At 41.8% G+C, this 19,800-nt stretch overlaps 1 protein-coding gene across 3 annotated transcripts in view; it reads left to right on the top strand.

The window, feature by feature from the left end:
• Positions 1-276: 276 nt before the first annotated feature.
• NAPB (NSF attachment protein beta) overlaps positions 277-19,800 on the top strand; it is an 82,839-nt gene continuing 63,315 nt past the window's right edge. For 2 of the 3 annotated variants that reach the window (XM_037148398.2, XM_037148400.2), the window contains exon 1: positions 277-471. In XM_037148398.2, the coding sequence (XP_037004293.1) occupies positions 374-471 (98 nt within the window). In that variant the 5' untranslated portion in view covers positions 277-373. The remainder of the gene's footprint in view (positions 472-19,800) is intronic. The other variant, XM_037148401.2, reaches the window with a different exon arrangement.

Here is a 19,800-nt window from a genome sequence, read left to right on the forward strand (position 1 = left end):
GAGTCCTGAAAGCCAGGAGTCATTTTCCATTTCCCTCATATTTAAAGGATTAAAATTTTTGTCTACTCTGGGACCCACATGTGCCTTCGGTGCTGAGTATCAACAGGATCCCACCAGACCTAGCTCTGTCTCCTACGGGTAACTGTGCTTGACATCTGGTTCTGTCTGCATTGCCGTAGCAGCGCCTGAGACTACGTATCCCGTCAGAAGGTGCGCGCTGCTCCAGCACTCCGCTTCAGAGTAGGTTCCGAACTACAAATTCCGGCAGGCCTTGCACACTAAGCCTGCGCACCCCGTAGGTCCTCGGAAAGAACGAAGGCGTGGAAGGTGTGCTTCAGCTGGCTTTGGAGCTGTGGCCGCGGTGTGTAGCGACATGGACAATGCAGGGAAGGAGCGTGAGGCAGTCCAGCTGATGGCGGAGGCGGAGAAACGAGTTAAGGCCTCCCACTCTTTCCTCCGAGGGCTGTTTGGGTGAGCGTCAGACCGCGCGTCCCCTGAGGGGATCTCCATTCCGTGCTCCATCCTCCGGGGCTGCCTCCGAAGTAACCCCTAGAAAGCCTTTAGGGCCTCCAGGTCTCCCCACACCGCAATCTTAAAACCCGTAGAAAGCCGCTGGGGCCCCAGCCCCAATGCACTTGACGAAGATTCTGTAGGGCCTGCGGAACATCTCCACCTGTGTGTCGCCACCCTCCTACACCTCCAACCCCGGCTCCCTCCATATCCCTTCCTGCACTGCGCTATCCCTCCGTGCGGGAGTCCCACGGCCTCACGGGTCCGCGGCAGCTCAGGGTGTGCGTTGGCCCTAATCGCAGTAGCTAGACCGATTTGTTCATTTCACCACTATTGAACCGCGTAGCTGAGGAGGCCTGTGCCTGGTAGGCGTGTGGCTGCCAGGGGAAGTTTGAGGCGCCAGTACCGGGACTCGTGACTCGCGCTTTTGGGGGCTCTGCGCCCTAGGGAGAAATGGAGGTTTCTCGGCGCCGCCATCCCAGCGTGGGAGTGCCCATTTGCTTTGCGCCAAGTAGACATTTAATAAATATCTTTGAGGCGTTTTCTCAGCATGGTAGTTTTCCTTCACCAGAGACTGATGTAGTAGAAAAGACCTCCGGTTTGATTAAGGATAACGCAGCTCCTGTTTATGTCAGCATCTTTTGGGAATAATTTTAATTTCCTGTAATTCTTCCATGCTGTTACAGCGAAGGTCTTAAATTCGGACTTGCCAAAAAGCAAAGCCTGCAATGACAGTTCTGGGAAGCATTATGGGCAGTTGAATATGTGAATGATTCAGCTGTTTAGGTTTAGAGAGGCAGTTTTTATTTTCTTCCTGTTGAAAGTGAAAGATCCTATGCTGATACCAAGAGAATTGTGTGGGTTTTTTTTTTGAGGGGGGGATGTTTTTTATTTTTGTTTTTGAGTTCTTGAGAAGGACAAGTGGCTCATACTTAACCATTGCATTATTGGACACGGTTTTATTTCTGTACAAAATCAGTTTGCGATATGCTTGTTTTGCCAGCTTCATTCTTTTAGTTATAATAGTTTACCATTGTTAACACATCTCCGGGAACTGTTTAAAGGCCGTTTTCACACAGTGCACAGCAGTGTGCAATACAAAGATACATGAAGGTAAGGGTTCTTCAAGAACCTTATAGAGGGTGTTTATCCCCGCTGGGTTCTAAATTTCTCGCGGGGTGTGCAGTTTGAAATACACCAATGATTTCTTAGTTTGTCCCCCTTTAAAAGCTACCACTGTACATAAGGATCGCTGCCTAATACTTGATGCTAATATCAAACAATAGCTCCTTTCTCTGATTCAGAAAACGTTTAAAATTTATTTAGATAAAAATTAATGCCATAGCACCTAGTGACAGAACACCATTTAATGTCACAGCATATTTCAAGTCAGGATGTCCTTCCTTGGGTGATAAGTTGTGATTGGCAGAGGAAAAGAGCATTACAGCACTTGAGGCTTGTTTCAGGGGAGCACATTGCTTTTTTTTTTTGAAGAGGTGTTGCATTATTATTATTGTTTTAGGAAACTAGGCTAAATCTTGTCATTAAGCCTAAAAGGATTTTGAAGTCTTTTTGTTTTGAAAGAACATCTTTTTTCCTTGACTGTTGATCACATATTTCACTGATAGGCCGTATAGGAAAACTTTCATCTTAACCATTCACATTCAGCTTGTATAATCCTAGGTCTGACTGGATACAGCTCGTGAATTTATTATCCTATCTTTGGAGCCCGGGGCCAGTGACTTGGCCTCTCTGTGCTCAGTTTCCTCTACTGGAAGAGTGAGTAGTAATAGTATATCTCATAGTGAGAGTTCAATGACTTTATGTTTGTGCAACATTTAGACAGGTTGGAAATAATTAGCATATTCATCAAACTTGTTGGTCCTAGTTATTTATCAAGGAAGCAGAGAGTCAGGAAGATTAGGTGACTTTGCCACTATGTTAAAGCCGGACCTTTGGAGCTGGATCATTGGTCTTTTAATAAAATAAAATATTTGAAAGAGCTCTGTACCATATAAGTGTTATTTATACTATGGAGGACTGCATTATTTTCAGTAATTCTTGGCTCCAGGAAAGCTGAGGGAAGAAGAGTACTCAGAGTTCTGTGAGTTTAAATAGTAGTGTATAATTATTTGAAGCCAAAAAAACAGGCCTAGTTTCTCTCTCAGTTACAATAGGAAGACAGATTCTGTTTCAGTTTTATTTTCTTTATTTTATTTTTGGGAGGATGCAATAGTTTAGAATGCCTTTTATTTTTTTAAGTATATTTTATTGATTATGCTGTTACATGTGGGGGCAACTTTCTTCTCAAGTCCCCCCATGTGCCATGGGTGGAGAGTAAATATGACTGAGACATGATGTGATCTGCTTAGGGAGGAGAAGTGGCCATTTCCCAGAGGGAAAGGCTGTGGGCAGTGGCCAGTTTCTCAGGGAGAAAAGGCCAGCAGTGGCCAGTTTCTCTGGCCAGTTTCTCTGAGGAGAAAAAGGCCCGAGCCCCCTCCTCCAGGGCCTTTTATTGGGTTGTAATACACAGGAATACAGGGCAGCACGGATCAAACAGTAGATAACATTTCAAAGATATCTGAGAGTTTACTATGAATCCGGGTCTGTCAGGAACAGAGTTTTAGGGTTTCCTGCTCGAACCCTTAACATATGAATGAAAGCACTCTTAGCAGAGCAAATTTCACAGGTTTATCAGGAAGTCTTTGAGATGCCAGATTTTCCCCCAGGACACACTCTAGCAAGGCAGGGAGCTGCATCTCTCCCCAACAGGTATTCAGGCTTAAAGGGATTAGAGCAAGGAAGTGCTTCTCCCAGAGGACATGGGGACTCGAGCTATGTCAAAGCGAGGGGCGAGAGTCCATTGCTCGTTGTTGCAGCCCCCCCACCCCGAGTCCTTCCATGAAGGCCTCCCAAGTGATAGAGTCTGGCTTAAGTTGCCCCCCTCTGTGAGGGTCTTACCTGTCATTGACTTCTGACCAAGGTTTGGGGGCAGGGAGAGGAAGCTGAGGCAAAGTTTGCTACCAGAGACCAGCTTTGTTGCATTCCAAGGGTCATCCCTCGCCCTTAGCTACAAGAGGTTGAGATACAATTCCTAGAACCAGGCAGAGCCATCTACAACAGTTACAGTTTTCCCAATTTGGCCCCCTTTATTCCCCCTCCACCCTGCACCCCCAACCCTCCAGCATCCCCCCTTAGTTCATGCCCATGGGTCATACATATATAATTTTTGAGTTCTGTTTCCTATACCATTTTTGACCTCTCGTCGTCTATTTTATGCCTACCAGTTATGCTTCTTCCCTGTGCCTTTTCCCTCCTATTGTGCCCCTCCCCCTCCCCACTGAAAACCCTACATGTGTTGTCCATTCTCTGATTTTGTTCCTGTCTAGTTGCTTAGTATTTGTTTTCATTATTTTTTTTTAGGTTCATTTGTTGATAGTTGTGAGTTTGTTGTCATTTTGCTGTTCATAGTTTTTGATCTCCTTTAATTTCTTAGATAAGTTCCTTTAACATTTCATATAATAAGGGCTTGGTGATGATGAACTCCTTTCACTTGACCTTATCTGAGAAGCACTTTATCTGCCCTTCCATTCTAAATGAAAGCTTTGCTGGGTAGAGCAATCTTGGATGTAGGTCCTTGCCTTTCATGACTTGGAATACTTCTTTCCAGCCTGCCTATAAGTTTTCTTTTGAGAAATCAACAGACAGTCTTATGGGCACTCCTTTGTTTTAGGTAACTTTGTCCTTTCCTCTTGCTGCTTTTAAAATTTTCTCTTTATATTTAATCTTGTGTAACTTGATGATGTGCCCTGGTGTGTTCCTCCTTGGGTCCAACTTCTTAGAACTCTCTGGGTTCCCAGACTTCCTGGAAGTCTATATCCTTTGTCAGATTGGGCAAGTTTTCCTTCATTATTTGTTCAAATAAGTTTTCAATTTCTTGCTCTTGTTGTTTTCCTTCTGCCACCCCTGTAATTCGGATATTGGAAAGTTTCAAGTTGTCTAGAGGTTCCTAAGCCTCTCTTCATTTTTTTTTGAATTCTTGTTTCTTGATCCTGTTCCGGTTTTATGTTTACTTCTTCATTTTGTTCCAGATCATTGCTTTGACTCTGTTTCCTTGCTGTCACTGTTGGTTCCCTGAATATTTTGCTTTATTTTACTTTGGGTATCTTTCATTTGTTCTTTCATTTTTCAACCAAGCTCGATCAGTTCTGTGAATATTTTGATTACCAGGGTTTTAAACCCTCCATCAGATAGCTTGGTGATCTCCTCATTGCTTAGCTTTTTTTCTGGAGCTTTGCTTTATTCTTTCATTTGGGCCCTATTTCTTTGTCTCTGGGCACCTATTAAGTTGTAAGGGGAAGGGGCCTTAGATATTCACCAAGTCAGGGCAACCCTCTTTGCTGAGCTGCATGCTGGCTGTGGGGGAGGAGCCAGCTTGCCTGCTTGGCTCTAGCCCCACTTTCCAAAAACTGACAACTGTGAGACTGGGAGTTTCTCCCACTGCTGTAACTGCTATAGCCCACAGTCAGCTCTGAGTATCAGTTTCAAGTTAGGCAGCCCCACCCATGCAGTCTGCCTCCTTGCCACAGGTTCTTTCCATCTGCTGGTCTTACAGGTCTGGTTGGTCTGGTTGGTCTGGTTGACTGTTTAATTTCTTGATTGTCCGAGTTCCATGTAGTTTGATTTTCTGGCATTTCTGGTGGCTTATTGATTTTAGATTGGTTGTTATCCTCCTTTTGGTTGTGTAAGGAAGCGAAGGGTTTCTACCTATGCCTCCATCTTGGCTGGAACTCTTCTCCTCTAGAGTGATGCCTCTGTATCAGTTTTAAATATTTAGAATCTTACATTATATTTGGCACCATTTGCACACATCATCATCCTTCTGGATTGGAAAACATTATTTCATGTTCTTTTCCCTTAGCTATAGAATTTTCCCAGGTACTTGTTATCCTTTATTTAAATCATACTGTAGTCCTTCTCCATGCCAGACTTCTGAATTAACATAACACAAAGGCATATGACTATAATCAGTATCATTTGACTCCATGTATTTAACGAGCTGACTAGCTAGTGCTTTAGAGGGGACAGGTGATGCTCTTCTGCAGATGTGGCAGCCATTAAAATGTGCTCAGCATCTTGCAGATATTTTACATCATGGACTCAGTCTTAACTGCAGATTAAAACCCATTAGAAGTTCCGTCTTCTTCACTCAGTGTTTATCTACCACTCCCAGTGGTTTTGTGGCAATACTGTATCCTCACAACTGTTCTCTAGCTCTGTTTTGTGGCTTTCAGTAAAATTAGATGAAAATATGCATTGTATGTTCCCAAGAAAAAAGTGAGTCATGCATTCTTTTATACATAGGGCACAAGTCCCATGCTTGTTTTAGAAATGTCAGTGTCCCTTCCCTACTTTTCCCCCTGGGAAAACAGATGCCAAGGAGACTCAACCATCACAAGAAACCACTGTTACTCTTGTTCTGTGTTCCTTCTTTTTTATTTTATTTTATTTATTTTATTTTTTTAATTAATTTTATTTAGCTATTTTTCAAGTACAGTTTTTTTGTCTATTTCTCCCATCCCAGCCTCCCCCGCCCCTTGCTCCCCACCTCCCTCCCATTTCAACCCCCCTTAGTTCTCGTCCCGGTGTCCTTCCTAATTGTTCCTCCAAATCCCTCCCCCTTTTTTCCCCTTAACTTCCCTTCCTTCTCCCCTCTGGTCACTGTCCCCTTGTTCTCTATTTCAGTGTCTTTTTTTTCTGCTTGCTTGTTTATTTTGTTGTTTAGCTTCCTGTTAAAGGTGAGATCATATGGTATTTATCTTTCAGCACCTGGCCTATTTCACTCAGCATAATGCTTTCCAGGTCCATCCATGTTGTTGCAAAAGGTAGTAGCTCCTTCTTTCTCTCTGCACCATAGAATTCCATTGTGTATATGTACCACAATTTTTCGATCCATTCATTTACTGATGGGCACCTAGGTTGCTTCCAACTCTTGGCTATTGTAAATTGTGCTGCTATGAACATTGTGGTGCATAGGTTCTTTGATATTGATGTTTTAGGATTCTTAGGATATAATCCCAGCAGTGGAATTGCTAGGTCAAAAGGCAAGTCGATTTTTATTTTTCTGAGAAAATTCCATACTGTTTTCCATAATGGTTGTACCAGTCTGCAATCCCACCAACAGTGAAGTAAGGACCCCTTTTCCCCACAACCTCTCCAACATTTGTTGTTTGTTGCTTTGTTTATGATAGCCATCCTGACTGGTGTAAAGTGGTATCTCATTGTGGTTTTAGTTTGCATCTCTCTGATAGCTAACGATATTGAGCATCTCTTCATGTGTCTCTGAATGTTCTGTATGTCCTCCTTGGAGAAGTGTTTGTTCAAGTCCTTTTCCCATTTTTTAATTGGGTTGTGTGTCTTCTTAGAGTGGAGTTGTGTAAGTTCTTTGTATATTTTGGAGATTAAACCTTTGTCTGAAGTATCATTGGCAAATATGTTTTTCCATACAGTTGGTTGTCTTGCTAATTTAATACTATTTTCTTTAGCCATGCAGAAGCTTTTTATTTTCATGAGATCCCATTTGTTTATTCTTTCCTTTATATTCCTTGCTCTAGGGACATATCAGTAAAGAAGTTGCTGCGTGAAATATCTTAGATTTTCTTGCCGATGTTCTCCTCTAGGACTTTAATGGTGTCACGACTTACATTTAAGTCTTTTATCCACCTTGAATTTATTTTGGTGTATGGTGTAAGTCTGTGCTCAAGTATCACTTTTTTTGCATGTAGCTGTCCAGTTCTCCCAACACTATTTGTTGAAGAGGCTATCTTTACTCCATTTTATGTTACTGCCCCCTTTGTCAAATATTATTTGACTGTAGAGAGTTGGGTTGATTTCTGGGCTCTCTGTTCTGTTCCATTGGTCTATGTGCCTGTTTTTATGCCAGTACCAGGCTGTTTTGATTACAGTGGCCTTGTAATACAGTTTGGTGTCAGGTATTGTGATCCCCCCTACTTTGTTCTTCTTTCTCAAAAGAGCAGCTGCTATTCGGGCTCGTTTATGGTTCCATATAAATTTTCGAAGTGTTTGTTCTATGTCTGTGAAATATGCCATTGGTACTTTAATAGGTATTGCATTGAATCTGTATATTGCTTTGGGTAGTATGGACATTTTGATGATGTTAATTCTTCCAATCCATGAACAAGGTATATGTTTCCATTTGTTTGTGTCTTCCTTGACTTCGTTCTTCAGGGCTGTGTAGTTTTCTGCATATAGGTTTTTTACCTCCTTAGTTAGGTTTATTCCCAGATATTTTATTTTTCTTTTTGCTATATTGAATGGGATTTTTTCCTTGATTCCTGCTTCTGCTGATTCACTGTTGGTATACAAAAATGCCTTTGATTTCTGGATATTGACTTTGTAACCAGCTGTTTTGCCAAACTCATTAATTAGTTTGAGCAGTTTTTGGGTAGAGTCTATAGGATTTTTCCATGTACACTATCATGTCATCTGCAGACAGTGACAGTTTTGCTTCCTCCTTTCCTATTTGGATGCCTTTTATTTCCTTTTCTTGCCTGATCGCTGTAGCTAAAACTTCCAATACTATATTGTAGAGAAGTGGTGAAAGTGGACATCCTTGTCTTGTTCCTGATCTTAGTGGAAAAGCTTTTAGTTTTTGCCCATTGAGTATGATTGGCTGTAGGTCTCTCATATATGGCCTTTATATTTTGAGAAATGCTCCCTGTATTCCCACTTTGCTGAGTGTTTTTATCATAAATGGGTGTTGTACCTTATCAAAAGCTTTTTCTGCATCTATTGATATGATCATGTGATTTTTGTCTTTGCTTATGTTTATATGATGTATTACATTTACTGATTTGCGAATATTGAACCATCCTTGCATCCCTGGGATGAATCCCACTTGGTCATGGTGTATGATCTTTTTGATATATTGTTGGATGCGATTTGCCAATATTTTCTTGAGGATTTTAGCGTCTATGTTCATCAGCGATATTGGCCTGAAGTTTTCTTTCTTTGTTGTGTCTCTATCTGGTTTTGGAATTAAGATGATGCTGGCTTCATAAAAAGAATTTGGGAGTTTTCCATCCTTCTGGATTTTTTGGAATAGTCTGTGGAGAATAGGGCTTAGCTCTTCCTTAAATGCTTTATAGAATTCTCCTGTGAATCCATCTGGTCCAGGGCTTTTGTGTGATGGGAGTTTTTTGATTACTGCTTCAACTTCTTTTGGTGTCATTGGTGTATTTAGATTTTCTGCTGCTTTTTCACTGAGTTTTGGAAGATTGTATTTCTCTACAAATGTGTCCATTTCCCCTAGGTTTTAAAATTTCTTGGCATACAGTTCTTCATAGTAATTTCTTACAATCCCTTCTATTTCTCTGGTATCAGTTGTAATCTCTCCTCTTTCATTTCTGATTGTGTTTATTTGTGTCTGTTCCCTTCTTTTCTTGATGAGCCTACTTAAAGGCTTGTCTATTTTGTTTATCTTCTCAAAGAACCAACTCCTGGATTCATTGATTCTTAAAATTGTGCTTTTAGTTTCTATATCATTTAATTCTTCTCTAATCTTGGTTATTTCCTTCCTTCTGCTTGCTCTGTGCTGTCTTTGTTGTTGTTCCTCGAGTTCTTGCAGGCATAGGGTTAGGTTGTTTGTTTGAAATGTTTGTATCTTCTTTAGGTAGGCCTGTATTGCTATAGACTTCCCTCTCAGGAGTGCCTTCACTGTGTCCCATAAGTTTTGGGTTGTTGTGAGATCATTTTCATTTGTTTCCAGAAACGTTTTGATTTCTTCCCTAATTTCATTCTTGACCCATTCATTGTTTAATAGCATACCATTCAGTCTCCATGATTTTGGGTGCTTTGGGTTTTTTTCTTTGGGGTTGGTTTCTAATTTCAGTCCCTTGTGGTCAGAGAAGATGCTTGGTATGATTTCAATTTTCTTGAATTTTTGAGACTCGTTTTGTGTCCTATCATGTGGTCTATCTTTGAAAATGTTCCATGTGCATTTGAAAAGAATGTGTATTTAGCTTCTTTGGGATGAAGGGCTCTATATATATCAGTTAAGTCCATTTCATCTAGGGTGTTGTTTAATGCCACAATATCTTTGTTGATAATTTGTTTGGAAAATCTGTCCATTTTTGATATTGGGGTGTTCAAATCCCCTACTATAATTGTGTTGCTGTCAATATCTTTCTTGAAGTCCTCTAAGATTTTCTTGAAATATTTGGGTGCCCCTATATTTGGTGCATATATGTTTACAATGGTAATGTCTTCTTGGTGGATTCTTCCCTTGAGTATAATGAAGTGACCTTCTGGGTCTCTCTTTATGGCCTTTTTTTTGAAGTCTATTTTGTCTGATATGAGAATTGCTACCCCAGCTTCTTTTTCTTGTCCGTTTGCTTGGAAAACGTGTTTCCAGCCTTTCACTTTTAGTCTGTGATGGTCTTTTCTCCTGAGGTGCGTCTCTTGTAGGCAGCATATGTGTGGGTCATGCTTTCTTATCCATTGAGGTATTCTGTGTCTTTTGATTGGAGCATTTAATCCATTTACATTTAAGGTTATTATTGATAGGTACTTATTCATTGCCATTTTTGTACCTGTGTTCCTCTCTGTCTCCCTCTTATCCTTCCTTCCCTTAAAGCAGTCCTTTTAGTATTTCTTGTAGAGCTGGTTTGGTGGAGGCGTATTCTTTTAGGCTTCTTTTGTCTTGGAAGCTCTTTATTTGGCCATCTATCTTGATTGAGAGCCTTGCTGGGTAAAGTAGCCTTGGTTGTAGGCCTCTGTTTCTCATTACTTGGAATATGTCTTGCCATTCTCTTCTTGCTTGAAGTGTTTCCATTGAGAAGTCAGTAGCTAACCTTATTGGGGCTCCCTTGTATGTTATTTCTTTTTTCTCACTTGCTGCCTTTAAGATTCTCTCTTTGTCTTGGAATTTTGCCATTTTGATGATGATGTGTCTTGAAGTGGGCCTCCTTGGGTTCCTCTTGATTGGGACTCTGTGATTCCTGGCTTTGTGAGACTTTTTCTCTTATCAAATTAGGGAAATTTTCTCTCATTACTCATTCAAATATGTTTTCTATTCCTTGTTCTTCTTCTTCTCCTTCTGGTATTCCTATTATTCGGATATTATTACGTTTCATATTGTTTTGCATATCTCTTAATCCCTCTTCCTTCTTTCTGAGCCTCTTTTCATTGTCTTGCTCTTTCTGTGAGATGCTTTCTACCTTGTCCTCCAACTCACCAATCCTATCCCCCGCTTCATCTATCTTACTTTTGAAACTTTCTACTGTGTTCTTCAATTCGGAAATTGTATTCTTCATTTCCTCTTGTCCCTTTCTGATAGTTTCCATTTCCTTTTTGATGTTGATGTAGTTTGCAGAGAGATCATTATACTTCCCCTGTAGTTTCTGGTAGTTCAGTGTGAGCTCTTTGAACTTCGTAATAACCAGTGCTTTGAATTCACTGTCTGATAGTCTATCAGCCTCTATTCATCTAACATTCTTTCTGAAGTTTCTGCTTTTTCTTTCATTTGGGGATTGTTTCTTTGTCTTCCCATTGTTTGAGACTCTTCTTGGTAGTCTCTGCTTATAACATTGATCTGTTCTGAAACCCTGGTTTTATGGTGTGAACTTCTGTGGTATGCTCCTTGTGAAGTTCAGTGGTGCAGTCTCCTTGAAGTTTCTTGATGTTCTCCGTCTCCACCTACTCTCACGCTGGTCCTCGCGCTGGTGCTTGCATTGGTCGCCTACCACTGCTGAATGTCCCGGCTCTAGTAGCCGCCTCCTCAAGCACCCAGGCCCGTTACTATGGCAGAGACACAGGGGCGGGGAATGTCCCGGCTCCCGTATCTGGCTCCTCTGCTGCCCAGGGCCGTCACAGGGGTTTGGAGTGTCCCAGCTTCCGTACCTGACTCCCAGGCGTGTAGTCCTGTATCTATGGCAGTGGCACAGAGGCTCAGAATGTCCCAGCTCCCATACCTGACTCCCCGGCATCCAGTCCCATCGCTATGGCAGTGGCACAGGGGCTGAGAATGTCCTGGGTCCCGTAGCTGTCTCCTCTGCCGCCCAGGGCTGTCACAGGGGTTTGGATTGTCCTGGCTTCCGCACCTGACTCTCCAGCGTCCAGTTCCGTCGCTATGGCAGCAGCACAGGAGCTGAGAACCTCCTCTCCCATAGCTGACCCCTCGGGGCCCAGGCCCTTCTCTATGGCGGCGTCACAGGGGCCTCCGGTGTCCCAGCTCCTGCAACTGTCTCTTCTGTTGCCCAGGCTGGTAGCTATGGCATGGGCACAGGGGCCGAGAATGTCCCAGCTCTGGTTCCTGACTCCTCTGTCTCCCAGTACCGTCACAGGGGCTTGGAGTGTCAGGTTCCCGTACCTGACTCCCGGCTCCTAGGCCTGTTGCTCTGGTGGCAGCACAGGGGCCGCGTGTATCCCAGCTCCAGTAGCTGACTCTGCCGCTGTCTGGTGTTACAGCGTCCGTCACAATCTCTGGTCTTTCAATTTCATAAATGCTGGGTAACTGATGGTTTATTGTGCTGTTTCTCTATAGATCTGCCAGGATTTTCACCCATGAGTACAGGAGCTAGCATCAGCTCCGTCTTACTCCGTCGCCATCTTCCCAGCATTCCTGTGTTCCTTCTTGACTGCCAGTTAAACAGTGATATGTTTTTGTAGTTGTGGAATTAAATTAAAACTTACTTGTTTTAATGTATTAGCATACTATAGCAAAACTACCAGCAAAAGAGTAGTGTTTTTATTTCATGTGTTTCCAGAGGCGAGCTATTGAATTTGGTACTTGATTTCAAATTTCAATTTAAATCTTAGTAAACTACTTAGTATGACCTCTCACTGAACCGTTTAGTATCACCTGAGTTTGACAGTAAGATAGTTTTGAATGGGTAAGGCCTCTCTTACTATTTCTTGTTACTGGAGACCAGATTGGGGATAGCCTATACAGTGCACATCAGAGAGAGTGGCTGCTTAAGAATGACCGTGGGAAGATGTTCTGAATGATTATTAATTAGTGCTTTCTTCTCTTGGTTTTGAATGTTCCTCAGTCTCATAACTTATAAAAGAGACATAAATTTGGCAGTATCAAAGTAAATTTAATGAAATAACCCTATTGCGTTATTTGAAATAATTATAAGTCTATAATTTCTTAATCTATTTGTGAATATAGGAAATATGTCTTAATCATTGCAAACCATTTACTATCAGTATTCTTTACTCAGCTTTATTTTGACAAAGATTATGTTTTTTTTTAAATTTTTTTAAGATTACTTATTTTTATAGAGAGGAAGGGAAGGAGAAAGAGATGGAGAGAAACATCAAGGTGTGGTTGTCTTTTGCACACCCCTGAACTGGGGACCTGGCCTGCAATCCAGGCATGTGCCTTGATTGGAAATCAAACTGGCAACCCTTTGGTTTGCAGGCCAGTGCTCAATCCACTGAACCATAACAGCCAGGGAAAAATTATGTTTTAAGTTTTTCTAAAATAAAGTGGAGATTTGTGATACCATTTGTAAGGCATTTATGTCTTCTTGAGTTACAATAGATTTTCAAAGGCTGATTGAACTTTTTTTTTTTTATTTACCTGAGTTGGTTTTTTTTTAAATTTATTTTTTTAAATTGATTATGCTGTTACAGTTGTTCTATTCCCCCCTTCATTCCCCTCCACCCTGCCCCCCATCCCCACCTTTACCCCCCTTTAGTTTATGTCCATGTGTCTCAAGTCCTTTAGGTTCTATATTTCCCATGCTATTCTTGCCCTCCCCCATCTATTTTCTATCTACTGTCTATGCTACTTATTTTCAGTACCTTCTCCCCCCATCTCCTCCTCCCACTCCCCTGTTGCTAACCCTCCTTGAGATCTTCATTTCTATGTTTCCACTCCTGATCTAGCTGTTCTTTTAGTTTGCTTTCGTTTTAGGTGTGGTTGTTAATAACTGTGAGCTTGTTGTTCTTTCACTGTTCATGTTTCTTTAACTTCTTTTTCTTAGATAAGTCCCTTTAACATTTCATATAATAAGGGCTTGGTGATAATGAACTCCTTGAATTTGATCTTATCTGAGAAGCACCTTATCTGTCCTTCCATTCTAAATGAAAGTTTTGCTGGATAGAGCAATCTTGGTTGTAGGTCTTTGGATTTCATGACTTGAAATACCTCTTCCCAGCCCCTTCTTGCCTGTAAGGTCTCTTTTGAGAAATCTGCTGACAGTCTGATGGGGACTCCTTTGTAGGTGATTGTCCCCTTAGCTCTTGCTGCTTCTAGGATTCTCTCCTTCATTTTAGTTTTGGCTAATGTAATGATGATGTGCCTTGGTGTGTTTCTTCTTGAGTCCAACTTTTTTGGTACTCTCTGAGCTTCTTGGATTTCTTGGAAGTCTATTCCCTTTGCCAGATTGGGGAAATTTTCTTTTATTATTTGTTCAAATAATTTTTCCACTGGTGGTTGTGTCTTTCCCCCTTCTGGTACCCCTATAATTCGGATATTGGAGCGTTTAAAGATGTCCTGGAGGTTCCTAAGACTCTCCTCATTTCTTTGAATTCTTGCTCCTTGACTCTTTTCTGTTTGGCCATTATTTGCTTTCTTCTGGTCCACTCCATTGATTTGAGTCCCAGTTTCCTTTTCATCGTTATGGGTTTCCTGTGGAATTCCATTCATTTCCATTAGTTTAGCCTTCATTTGTTTCTCTAATTTGTGGCTATAATCAACCAGATCTGTGAGGATCCTGATGACCAGTGTTTTAAACTGTGCGTCTGAGAGTTTTGCTATTTCTTCGTCGCTTAGATTTATCTCTGGGGCTTTGAGGTCTTCCTGCGACATTTTTGGTCTGTTCTGGCCCTTTAAATGTGAGAAGCGGCGCCTTGGACTCCCAGGTCGCTGGGTTGTGAAGCTGTATGTGGAGGCGTGGTCAGAGCGGGGAAATCGCTGCGCCCTCTACTGCCGCTTGCCATGGGGACCGCAGGGGCGCTGGTCCAACCACCCACTCCCTGGCCTGTCCGCTCGCCCGCAAATAGGCAACCGCAGTCAACACGCAGCACCGCCTCCCCACTGTCTCCTCAGCAGTCGCTCACCCGGTGGGTTGCTCGGTCGCTCACTAGGTCCAATCCTGCGTTTGGAACCCGTGCGTCTGGATTCGCGCGTCTGGATTCCGGGCCTGGGTCTGATCCAGTCCTCCTGTGCAACCCCTCACGAGACGCCGGTTTCGCCCCTTACCGGTTGGGCTGAAGAATTTGTTGTTAACTGACTTCCGAAAAGTTCAATTTTCCGTGTTCTGGTTGTGTTTTCTGATGCTAATATTTAGTTGTCCCTAAACTTGGTTGTGTGAGAAGGCACGGCACATCCACCTATACCTCCATCTTGGCGGAAGTCTGATTGAACTTTTAAAATAGTCCTTAGCCCAGATTTAGTTATAGATATATAGTATATTATTCCTTATGTACTAATATAAGAAATAGAATAACCTATATATTGAGTAGCTATTTTACATATTATATAATGTATATGTTATATGAACTATAATAACAAATATAAGTCTAATTCTCTCATTTACTAATTTAGTGATCCTGGCCAAGTAAATTATACCTGGAACTTCTGGGGTTTTTTTTTTTTTCAGTTTTCAAATGCACAGATATAAATAATCTACTTTTCAGAATTGTAAGGATTGAATGAGGTGTCAGAATGTTAAGTTGCACAGAGCTATATTATAATTATTTGGCTTTCAAATTACAGTGTCAAGTTACAGTTTGTATATCAAATAATAAACTGTTACCAGATTGGCCTTTTTCTGTTTGCATTTTTTCAGTGTTCACCATTTCTTCTCTCATTTTTGTGAGCCCTGTGAGGTACAGACTTGTTCAGAAAAGGTAGGGATGACCCAGCGGTGGTGTGCAGCTCTAGAATGTAAGCTCTCTGGGAGTCTGTCTTATAGCTGCTGCACATCTCTTTGTGGTGAGCAAGAGAGCATCCTGGAAAGGAGTCACTCACACATGTTTGTGTCTTTCCACAATGCCAGGTTAATTAGGGGAGACCTCCCCAATAAACCTGTAGAGTCACATGCAGGTTATACACAGAGTGGGAGCTTATGCAATATTAGCTAGCAGAGTGAGTTCTGGCACAAAGAAGAGAGGTGGGGATTAGTCTTAAGCCAGTTGGCTATAGTAGTGGCATGTGTCCAGTGGAGTGAAAGTCTGGCAAGGTTTCCAGCATGACCCATGGTATAGCCAGACTTGGTTGGGTGGTCAGAGCTCTTGAGTTTGTATAGCTCACAAGGGGTGGAGGTCCTACTCATATTGGTGTCCAGATGGAATCCTTATCCAAATGTATAGACTTGTGGTTTAGAGTATTCTGGGCCCCTCCTAAGGACATTCCTGTTACACCACATTACCTCAGTCTTGACACAGCACTTGACATGATTGTCGCGGCTGACAGTTATTGGATTCCATGACTCCATATTGGATTGTCAAAGGTGGCCAAAATGCCCACTTTGTGTTGCTCTGTATCCTCACCCAGCATATGTTATGCAGTAGGCACTTAGTAAATATTGATGGAGAGAATGAATGTGTGACTACTAAAACAAATACTGATTTTTTTAAACTCTTTTGACTAGTTTTTAAAAGCAAAGGCAACAACATGAAGGGGCGTTCATGTCGCTTCTATGCTTTACTTAAATATCTGTTTATTATAAACTACTTTAAATTTTTTAAAAATTTATTTTTAGAGGGTGGGAAGGGAGGGAGAAAAAGAGGAAGAGAAACATCAATGTATGGTTGCCGCTCATGTGGCCCCCACTGGGGACCCAGCCTGCAGCCCAGGCATGTGCCCTGACTGGGAATTGAACCAGTGGCCCTATGGTTTGAAGTCCACACTCAATCCACTGAGCTATACCAGCCAGGGCTGATATCTGTTTATTATAAATGTAGTAGCTACACATGACAGAAAAATTCAAGGAACACAGATTTCAATTGAAAATTAAAAATTTCCCCACATCTTCCCTTGTAAACATTACTCCTTAGAAGTAACTTTTTAATTTTTTAAATTTTTCTGATAAGTTACCATCATAATTCCAAATAATTTTAGGATACTTATATATATTTTGATTTATTAATTTTAGACAGTACTTATTGATTCTGCTAAAAAATGAATTTAGCGTAGTTACATGGCCTTGTATTTTCTTTACTTCCTGATTTTACTTTACTTAGTTAATTCTCAACTTATAACTACTACCTTTTGTATTTAAATAACATTTAAACCTGTAACTGTACTTTAAAAATTTTTTTAATATTTTCCTATTTCTGTGGATGACAGTGGCTATGACTATATTGTCCAAACTGGGATATTTTTGAGGTAGTGAAAAAATAGATATAAACCAAAAGTGTTCATACAACCAAAGTATAACTATAGGAGACTTTATCATCCAATTTTGTACTTTCACTTTGTGTTTATTTGCTTTGATGTTAAAATCAGTATACCACTGGTGCCTTTCAAACTGCTCTGCTACTAGATCTCAGAGGGAGTGAGCCTGAGTGAGTGAGACCGTGTGTGGGTTTTTTAAGAGGAACTGCTTGGGGCTCCAGCAGTTTCTTCCACTGACTCAATCCCCACTGGTTTTTGCAGCCAGAAGTTGTGGGGACATATCTTCCTGGCACTGGAACCCTTGGCTGAAGGGCCTGGTGTGCAGATGGGACTCCTCATTCCCACTATAGCCCTCCTGAATTTTTATTCACTACATGAGGGTGAGGAGGCAGCCTGTTTTGCATCTGCTCCCCTCCTACCAGTCTGCGTGAATGTGGTTCCTTTAATTCTGTAGTTGGCAGACTTCCATTCAGCTCGATTTTTTTACAGTTCTGAGTGATGTTTTTTCTATATGTTAGTTGTGATTTTGATGTGGTTGTGTGAAGAAGCAAGCCATGTATGCCTACGCCACCATCTTGACCAGAGGAAGTCTTATTGCATCTCTTGTAGTTTCTGCTTTATAAATGTGGCCACTATGTTTGGTTCATAGATATTCATGACTAATATAATTTCATTATTGATTTTATCTTTAGCATAATCAAGTGAATTTATCTCATTTGATACCTTTGAGCCCAAATTCTACCTTGTCTAATACCAGGGTAGTAATGCCTGCTTTCTTACTTGTGTTTACCTTTGTTAGGACTGTATTTTGTGAGAGGATTATACGTTCTGCCTGTTGGTATTTGACCTGTGCTGCCTGACTCTGGGAGGAGTGCACTTCTTCTTCCCATTGCGTGTCTTGGCCAGTGACTGTCTTTGACTGAGGAAAGGAGAGTGGAACGGATGTATTCTCTGAGCAGAAGCTGCAGGGGCCACCCCTGCTTCTGTCATGGGGTTTATTTTTTCCCTGTGTGTTAATTTTTTCCTGTGCATCTGCATTTCAGATAGGGCTGCATTCCAGGACAGTGAAATATGACCCATGAAAAAGAAACTATCACAGTCATAACCAGCCTGCAATAATAGGTAAAGTGAGCAAGAGGGGAGCCCTTTGGGAGATTTTAGGGTTGTTGCAACACATCTGAAATAAAGCTGGCTGATATATTTGATATACTTTTGAACATCTTTTTTTTAATTTTTATTTTATTGATTATGCCATTATACTTGTTCTATTTCCCCCCTTCATTCCCCTCCACCCTGAACTCCCCACCCCTACTATTTCCCCCCTTTAGTTTATGACCATGTGTCTCAAGTTCTTTGGATTCTACATTTCCCATATTATTCTTGCCCTCCCCCTATCTATTTTCTACCTACCATCTATGCTACTTATTTTCTGTACCTTCTCTCCCCCCTTCTCCTCCCACTCCCCTGTTGCTAACCCTCCTTGAGATCTTCATTTCTATGGTTCTGCTCCTGATCTAGATGTCCTTTTAGCTTGCTTTTGTTTTAGATGTGGTTGTTAATAACTGTGAGTTTGCTGTCCTTTCACTGTTCATCATTTTTATCTTCTTTTTCTTAGATAAGTCCCTTTAACATTTCATATAATAAGGGCTTGGTGATGATGAACTCCTTGAATTTGATCTTATCTGAGAAGCACTTTATCTGTCCTTCCATTCTAAATGAAAGTTTTGCTGGATACCAGAGTAATCTTGTTTGTAGGTCTTTGGATTTCATGACTTGGAATGCCTCTTTCCAGCCCCTTCTTGCCTGTAAGGTCTCTTTTGAGAAATCTGCTGACAGTCTGATGGGGACTCCTTTGTAGGTGACTGTCCCCTTAGCTCTTGCTGCTTCTAGGATTCTCTCCTTGATTTTAATCTTGGCTAATGTAATGATGATGTGCCTTGGTGTGTTTCTTCTTGGGTCTAACTTCTTTGGGACTCTCTGAGCTTCCTGGATTTCCTGGAAGTCTATTTCCTTTGCCAGATTGGGGAAGTTCTCCTTTATTATTTGTTCAAATAAGTTTTCCACTGGTGGCTGTTCCTTTCCCCCTTCTGATACCCGTATAATTCAGATGTTGAAGCATTTAAAGATGTCCTTGAGGTTCCTAAGTCTCTCCTCATTTTTTTGAATTCTTGTTTCTTCATTCTTTTCTGTTTGGTCATTTTTTTCCTCCTTCTGGTCCACTCTCTTGATTTGAGTCTCAGTTTCCTTTGCATCACTATTGGTTTCCTGTGCAATTCCATTCATTTCAATTAGTTTAGCCTTCACTTGTTCCTCTAATTTGTAACTAAAATCCACCAGTTCTGTGAGCATCCTGATCACCAATGTTTTGAACTATGCATCTGAAAGTTTTGCTATTTCTTCATTGCTTAGAGTTATGGGCTCTGGGGCTTTGAGATCTTCTTGAGCCATTTTTGGTCTGTTTGCGCCTATTAAGTATGAGGAGCAGAGCCTTCGGTGTTCACCAGGGTGGGGCCGCCCAGGTTGCTGGGTTGTGACGCTGTATGTGGGGGCGGGGTCAGAGCAGGGAAATAGTGGCCCCCTTTCCTGCTTCCTGCCGCTGGGGCCTGCTGGGTCCCATCTCACTGCCTACTCCCTCACCGGTCTGTCTGCGCACGAATGAGGGACCACAGTCAACCCGCCACGCTGCGCCCTCACTGGGTCCGCCGGTCGCTCACTGGGTCACTCACTGGGTCACTCACTGGGTCTGCCAGTTGCAACCCCACGCCTGGGATCCATGCGCCTGAGTCCGTCTGACCGAATTTTCCTGTGCAACCCCACTCCGCCAGCTGCTGGCTTCACCCCTCTTACCAGTCAGGCTGAAGAATGTGTTGTTATCAGACTTCTGAAAAGTTCATTTTTCTGTGTTCTGGCTGTGTTTT

This window comes from Artibeus jamaicensis, unplaced genomic scaffold (genome assembly GCF_021234435.1).
Source record: "Artibeus jamaicensis isolate MK-2021 breed Jamaican fruit bat unplaced genomic scaffold, CSHL_Jam_final contig_320, whole genome shotgun sequence".
NCBI lineage: Eukaryota > Metazoa > Chordata > Mammalia > Chiroptera > Phyllostomidae > Artibeus > Artibeus jamaicensis.